At 50.5% G+C, this 8,020-nt stretch overlaps 1 protein-coding gene across 1 annotated transcript in view; it reads left to right on the top strand.

Annotated features, from left to right (window-relative positions):
• Positions 1-3,917: 3,917 nt before the first annotated feature.
• The window catches only part of LOC109320493 (excitatory amino acid transporter 5-like), a 65,716-nt gene continuing 61,613 nt past the window's right edge, over positions 3,918-8,020 (top strand). Inside the window, exon 1 of the mRNA XM_019550625.1 lies at positions 3,918-4,094. Coding sequence (XP_019406170.1) covers positions 3,918-4,094 — 177 coding nt within the window. The remainder of the gene's footprint in view (positions 4,095-8,020) is intronic.

Genomic DNA, 8,020 nt, shown 5'->3' with positions numbered 1-8,020 from the left:
ACCACCCTGCACTGGATAGTAAATTCCAGCAGGCAATGATCACTGTCGCCCAGGTGGTCGAGTACCTGCAGACCCCTCACCAGGTCGTTGCCTGTGGCAAGGACGAAGTCCAGCAAGACATTTCCCCTGGTGGAACTATGCACCTCCTGGGTTAGGTGAAGGTCCTGTATCCCAGCTAGGAACCTACCGGAGTAGTCGGACCTGGATGACTGCTCCTCCCAGGAGATTTCTGGGTAGTTTAGGTCACCCATGACAACCATATCCCTTGACTTTACAGCCTCCAAGAGCTGACCTGAGAACTCCAGGTCCAGCTCATCCCCCTGGTGAGGCTGTCTGTAGTAGATGCCCATTATCAAGTCCCTTTCCCAATGACCCCCTTGCATTCTTTCCCAGAGGCTCCTCATTTTGCCCCTCCTCTGACCCCTTCCTGATCACTAAAGATGTGTATTGCTCTTTGACGTATAGCGCTACACCCCCCCCACTCTTTCCCCTGCTTTGTCTTGCCTGTACTGCCTCTATCCCTCGCTATCCACTGCCCAGTCATGGGTAGAATCCCACCAGGTGTTTTTGTAGCTAGCAAGTTCTTCCTGCTTATTCCCCATGCTTCGAGCATTTGTGTAGAGGCATTTGAGGCTTCCTCTCGGTGCCCATGCTGCCCCCTTGTTCGTAAGCCTGCCCTGGCCCCTGTCACTTACCTGGTACTATCTGTGCGCATCACCTGCCTTGATGGCAAAGTGTCCTCGTGTTCCTCTGTGTCCCTGTCCCCCAGGAATCCTAATTTAAAGCTCACTGTATGAGATCAGCAGCCTGGAAGAAAAAACACGCTTACCTTTTGGGGAGAGATGAAGCCCGTCCTCCACGAGCATGTCCTTTGTGTGGAAATGTGGGTCTTGGTCCAAGAACCCAAGGCCCGCCTGGTAACACCAGCTCTGAAGCCGCCAGTTGACCTTGCTGATGCATGTCTCATGGTGCCATCCATGTCTGCTCCCTGGAAAGATAGAACAAAAAACCCCTGTTCCCCTGTCTCCTTGAGCTTTGCCCCTAGAGCCTTGTAGTCTCTCATGATGTGGTCTGGGTTGCCCCTGGCTGTGTCATTCATTCCCACGTGGATGAGGACCATGGGGTAATGATCAGAGGGTCAGATGAGGTCTGGGATCATCCTGACATCCTGAATCCGAGGTCCAGGCAGGCAACAAACCTCACATGCTATGGGGTCAAAGCAACAGATGGGCCCCTCTGTTCCTCTCAGGATGGAATTGCTGCTGATGAAGACCCGGCGTCTCTTCCTCTTGGTGTTCTGGTAGCTCTTGGCCTGTGCTGTGCTTGGAGTGGTATCAGTTCCCTTGGAGGCATCCTCTCCTACCTCCTTCTCTATGGCCGCCAGGGCCTCGTACCTGTTCCCCAGCTGTGCCTGAGGAGCAGACACTGAGGTAGCACAAGTAGCCCTGGCTCTGGAGGTGACTGTCCGCCATACCTCTGCGGTGGGTCCTTCCTGGGTGGCTTTGCCTCTAGGTTTCTGACCCTGCAGAGAACAAAAGTACCCAACAATTTTGACCTTGGGCACCCTAATCCCCAACAGCCTGATGACCTCTGCCTGGAGTTCCCTCACCTGCTCCTCCAAGGCCTGAAGATGCACACATGTGGGACAGGCAAGGGAACTCCCACTGCCCCCTCCCCCCCCAGGCCACCAAGGCCCCGCCAGGCAGCCCCCACAAAAAGGGGGAGAGGGTGGCTCTAGCCCCCCCGCGGCCTCTGTCTGGGTGGAGCCTGCAGAGGAGCCCCAGGTGGGCAGTGCCACCTGGGTCAGGGCCCTGGCAGTCCACTGTGTACTCACCATTATTGTAAAGCAAAGTGTCCTACTTTCTCCCCTGGTGAAGTCTCCCACCTGGCTCCTGTGGCCTGTGAACTGCCTGGAAACTGCTCCTGTTGGCAGTCCCTGTTTGCTGGCTCCCTGGTCATCTGGGAAGTCTCCTTTTACACCCCCCTGGGCAGGGCTGACTCAGGCCCAGGCAGCTATCCCACAGCAATCATGCAATCAACACTCCCTCCCAGCTTCTCAGAGCACACACAGGTTATCTGTGAGCAGAAGCAAAATAGCTGCTGTAGCACGTTCAGCACTTGCTCAACTGTACCCATGACAATGTGCAAAAAGAGAAATTCAGCAATAATCAGTTTTCTTTGTGTGATTGGATCTACGCTAACTGGAAGAAGGACACAGGTGTGCCTGGGGACAAAGGCTTCACTGAGTTTTGTCAGGGGCAGCCCAGGCATAGGGCTGGCCTGGCGCTCAGGCAGACCACACCAAGTCTTGCCAAGGCTAAAACGCTGCCCTAGGAGCAGAGGGGAGGGGAGGGGAGGGGAGTGGGGTGCTGCAAAGCCCCATGGGTTGCCAGTGGAATGTGACCTAACAAGACTGGTGATGGGATCTCGTACAGGTGCTTTAACTTACAGTACTGAATCTGATACCATGTCCATCGAGGGTTCTTGTAGAGTGGGATCCATTATTTTTGCAATACTCTATGCGCCCGGCAGCAATCCAATCCGGCTTCAGATCTGGCTGCTTCAGATGGAGCTCTGACCGATCCGGCCAAAGCTTCGGAGCCACCTCGGAGATCCAGCCATAGGGTATAATGGGGAATCAATGAAATATCTATAACTTTGTTGTTTTTTGTCCGATTTGGATGAAACTTGCAGGGATGGTGGCCCCTGCCGTGACACCTGCCAGCTGTCGAGGAGATCGGTGCAGGGGGGTTCTGGGGCCCTGCACCCCAGCTGCTGACGGGCAAAACTGTGCCAAGACTGTCTCTGTCTTGGGGCAGTTGAGTGTCTGTATTGATTCTTTCCTCTCCTTAGCCTGGCTTTGTAGGTGCTAATGGATGCTCGTTAAATCGTTATGTAGTAGCTAGGTCCTGTGTACTGAGCTGGTCCCTGAGTGAATCGTGATTGATTGATTGGTAACTGGTAACACAGCAGCGTAGCAGCCAGGCCTGCAGCGGTGTCTCCGCTCCCCGCCCCAGGACAGACAGTCAGTCCCACAAGCACCCGTGGCACCAGTCTTGCTTGTCCACAGCTTGAGGGGCAGTTCCCCCAAACCACCGCACCGATCTTCTTGCAGTTTTCACCCCGCTATGTTGCAACGCCTAGACGTGACATGAGTTTTGCTTTCAAAATTTGGGGTGCTGTTCCCCCCAAGCCCCTGCACCAATTTTCTTGAAATCTTGGCAGGCTTCATCCTCTCTGCAGAATCTATCACTCCTGAAAATTTCATCTAAATCAGACAAAACCCCCCCAATAAAGTTATAGATATTTTATTGTTTCTCCATTATACCCTATAGCCAGATCTCTGAGGTGGCTCCAAAGCTCTTCGGGAAGCCGACTGAGGCCAGCACTTTGACCCGAATGTGCTGCCTTGGACCCCAAAGTGTCCAAAGCTTCTTCAGATCCCAAGCTCTGCCCAAAGCCTTGCACAGCCCTACTGTTTGGTTACAGCTGCAGAGCACTTTCTGCAGTCCTACCATGCAACAACAGTCACTTCTGTACCCTGCCTCAGAATCCATGTCCCGATACAGCATTGAGGATGGTGCACTTGGTGGAGCAGTACAGCAATCAAGGGGTTAACCTAGGCATTTCAGTGACTTGGAGCAGACTAGAAATCTTAGATTAACTTGTCTAAAATGTCACATTTCATTAAAGTGAAAGATTGCCAAATAGCATTATAGCAAAGGCCTTCCTTTTGGGATTATGGGATTGGGAGCTTTCTTACTCTGATCTGGTGTGAGACAGGTTCTTAAGCTGGTAAAGGGAAATGACTCTCCTGAGCAAGAAAGATGACAAATAATGACTAGTAATCTCAGCAATACAGGCACTATCAAAGAGACACTTTGCTCAGAGTGGAACTTTTCAAGACGCTGAACATCATGTGGGAATGCATGAAAAAAATCTTGTTCAACTCCCTTTGTGTTAGCTTGTGGAGCATCTGGAACTGGATACAGATCTTCTGGAGAAAAAATGGTCTGTTGACTCTATCAATGCTTTCAGTGGTAACTGGATGCCTCCTGGGATTTTTGTTAAGGGCTTTGGAGCTAACAGAACTGGTAAGTAGGAAAAATGTGGTGTGCATGCAGAAAATATTGGGGAAGGAGGGGGAAGAGGTCAAATTTCTCTGTATTGTTAAATGGTAATTAGTGGTCATGTTTATTTTATATAACATGGAAATACATTGGAAGCTTGCTAATCTGCACTTGATTAAACCTTGCATTATAATTTGTACAGCAAAAAAAAACCACGTGTCCATTTCATCCACACTTCCCTGCAAAACCGGTATTAGAGGTAGCACCTTATAGGGCTTTTTTAGGACTAACACAACTTTGTCTTCCCCAAACGTACTACAGCACAAAGTATTAGCAAAAATAATTCTGAGTAAACTACAATTGCCACAAAAGCACCCGTTTTTAGTGATGAATCTTCCAAGTAGCTTTAATGTCTAGCTTCTTACTTGTTGATTTACAAGAAGCGTTTAATCCCAGTGAGGCAGGTCCTGCCTCTTACTCCACCACAGAAATATCCCTGGTAATGGATCAAGATACTCCCATTGCACAAGGAGGAAATCAGAGTTTGGTGAGCAGTCTTAACCATCATGGCATGAAGCCCAGCTCTGCAAAGGCACTCTGTTTTGCAGTGTTTAGGTCAGGGGTGGGCAAAATGTGGCCCGTGGGCAGGATGTGGCCCGCCAGGCCATTCTATCTGGCCCACAGGGACCCTAAAAACATTTAGAAAAGTAATATTTATCTGCCCCTAGCTACCTGTCATGTGGCCCTTGATGGCTTGCCAAAACTCAGTAAGCAGCCCTCCGCCCAAAATAATTGCCCACCCCTGGTTTAGGAGGATGTGAGGCCTGAGTGGGCAAGGAGAGAGCAAGACGTGTATCCACTGCTTATGGTACCTCCCAAGACTGCTTCTGCAGGATGGGGGAGATACCTTCCACCAGCAATTCCCAATGTGGTGCCCATGGGTGCCATGGCACACCCCGAGGTTTATTCAGGTGCCCATGAGCATTTTCAGGATCAGTAAAAATCATTATTCCAACAAAAAATGCTGTCACTGCTGATTGAACTCAGGCTGCACGTAATGGCCACCAAATTGAGACTCAGTCTGACTGATGCAGTGCTGGAGTGGCCTTTACTATTCCCTCCCCAAATGAAACTATGCGCATGAGCACATCCAGGAGTCTGAACTCTAAACTTTAATATTGATATTCGCCCACTGCTTTTTCTTTTAAATTTGAACGTGCCCTTGGGCACATAAACATTGGGAGCCCCTGCCTTCCACTATCCCATTTCTACGCTTTTGCCCAGCTCCTGCTTAAGTTTCTCTATCTGGTTTCTGCACACAGGACCTTCTCTACTATGCCAATTAGCAGGGTTGTGCTTGGGATAATTATACTTATCACTTGCATAGTATTTTACATCTCTTTTTAAAAGTCTGAGCGGATATTAATGAATCCTCCTAACAGCCCTGTGAAGCATAACAATAAATGTTGTGATCCCAATTATAGAGATTAGGGAACTGAAGCAAAGATTTTTCCAGGACCAGCCAGCAAGTAAATGGCACAGCTGAGATTCAAACTCAGGAGTCGCTCGTGCCCTTCTCCTGCTGCCTCTAATCCACCAAGAAACTGAACCAAAATGTCATTGAAAAATCTGATCTTTCAGCCCTTCCCGTGCTCTTGCTCGGTTCGTCTGCTCCACTGCTGAAAACAACACAAAATATGTATTAGGTGACACTGATGATCTTGGAAAAAGCTACAGCTCTCAATCTTTCACGCAAGCATTGTTTGAGGTAGCTGCGATGTAGGTCATTCTACAGCTCGTCCGTCTTGCCGTTACATCTCAGAGTTCAGCCGGTCACGGAACGGACTCACGTAATCTGGCAGGACTTGGAAAGGTCTGTCACTTCAATTAGGATTCCCAGCTTGGCTGCCCATAGCACAGATAATCTAGTTACTTACCTGAAGCAAGCCCCATGCCTGCTGAGTCTCAGTGTGCTCTGACACCCAGTGCCCCTGCCCCAGGCTTCCATGCACCGCGGCTCACTGAGTTTCTTGCCTGCTGAACATTTGCTCAGTGACTCATTGATTCTTGTAGCCTGTTTAGGCCTATGTTGAATAAGCCCATGTGCCCCCCTTGCCTTGTGGGCTGAGCTACTGAACCAGCAGACTCCTACCACCAGGGAGTCTCTTCTATGGTCCCCGACTGGGGACTTCTTGTACCTGCACGCTTGCACCCACTCTGCCCCAGGCCTCGATGCACGAAGTCCTGTAACTCTACTTTCCCTGATCAATTGTATCCAGGTTCACTGACTCTGGCAGCCACCAAGGTTCAGGGAGCTTTTGGACTGAAGCTGTCAAGTCTCAGGTATCAGAATAAACAGCCGTCTGTTTTGCTTGGTCCCATTGCTTCTTTGTGGCACTAACCAGTGCATCCAAAGCAGTGACCCTCTATGGACCAAGTTCAAGACTGGGGAAGGTTTCTTTGCATTTGAAGTGATTTGAGGTTCCTTGAGAGTACCTTAGTGCCCAAGAAAGTAGGGAAGTGCTATGTTGTAGGTGGGGAGCTGACTCATAGCAAGACTAAGGGCTTGATCTGAGCCTTAGGGCCAAAAACAAGACTAAGGCGGATACAAACTGTCGTGCTCAGCTGCCATCTAATCCCCAGGCACCTAAACGTTCCCTGTTTGACTTCATGCTAGGTAATGGGAGCTCTAGTTACGTGCATTTGCAGAGCTGATCTATACCCAGCAGCTTGCCACCAAACCCATGCCAAATCAAATCAGTGCCAAAAACTTGGGGCACTTACACACATGCAAGAAACCTGTTCCAACACACTGGAAATCCAGCGCGTACGAGCAGACTCGATTAATCGAGTGTGCTGGAGAATGCAAATCAATACACTGGCAGCCTCCTGTGTCACGTGTACCAGCAGCGCAGCGCGCCCCTGAGCTGAGAAAATGGCAGCAGTGTGCTTTGAAGTAAAACACATTCAATGTGCCTTGGTCCAAAGTGCACTGCCACCATTTTCTCAGCATGAGGTGCACTGCGCGGCTGAGCCATGTGCTCCCAACATGGCGCTGGGTGCTTTTAATTAGCATGGCTTGCTAATTAAAAGCACCCAGTGCCATATTGGGACTAGATATAAAAATGCCCTAGGTGTCCCTTTGCTGAAGTCCCTTCAGGGGGTTGATCCCGCAAGCACGCTCAAAACATGCCTAACATACACTGGCAGAATTGGGCGTCTCATAAAATGCAGGGGCACTTTGGCAACACATAGGGGTGCATGCGGGTGCACATGTACCCCACGGTGGAGGTGCACCCCCTGCAAAAAGGGGCCACCGACACTGCTGACAGCATCTGTGGGCGGTCTGCAATCGCCGCTGACCGCCACTGCCGGTGGTGTCTGCAGGTGGTCGCTGACCACTAGTGTGAGCTCACCACCCTGCCCTCCAACCCCGCCACCGACAGCTGCCTGTGGCAACTCCCCACTTGCCTCCGCCACGCTCCCACCATCACCTGCAGGAGCTCGCCGTGCCCCTGCAGCCTCCGGGGGCATGTGGCATTCATGCAGTGGCAGCTGCCATTTTCTTTGAAGAAGTACTGGAGGAAGTATTTACCTTTTATGTAGTAGCCTAGTGGTTTGAAACCTCACCCAGGAAATGGGAAACCTGGGTTGAATTCCCACTTCAGCCTGAGAGGATTCGAAGCCCATATCCCATTTTTCCTGGGCTGCCCTAACAACCAGCTATAGGCTAGACTGAGATGGGGTGCAGCATACTCTGCCCCTCCTACTGACATTGTGCCAGCACCTAGAAAAGAAAGCAAGATTCATGCAAGTGTAATCCTTCTGCCAGGCACCAGTTGGCAGCAACAAGGGCCAGGTTCAATCTTGGGGTCGAAATATATTTTACCTTGGCTTGAGCCCCCACCTAGAGCACCTGGGAAACACTAAATAAATTACTAAGGGGTCCC

The sequence above is a fragment of the Crocodylus porosus genome, unplaced genomic scaffold (genome assembly GCF_001723895.1).
Source record: "Crocodylus porosus isolate Cpor-Errol unplaced genomic scaffold, CroPor_comp1, whole genome shotgun sequence".
NCBI classification, from domain to species: Eukaryota; Metazoa; Chordata; order Crocodylia; family Crocodylidae; genus Crocodylus; species Crocodylus porosus.
Note: the sequence above shows the minus strand (reverse complement) of the source record. Positions and strands in the feature narration are given on the sequence as shown.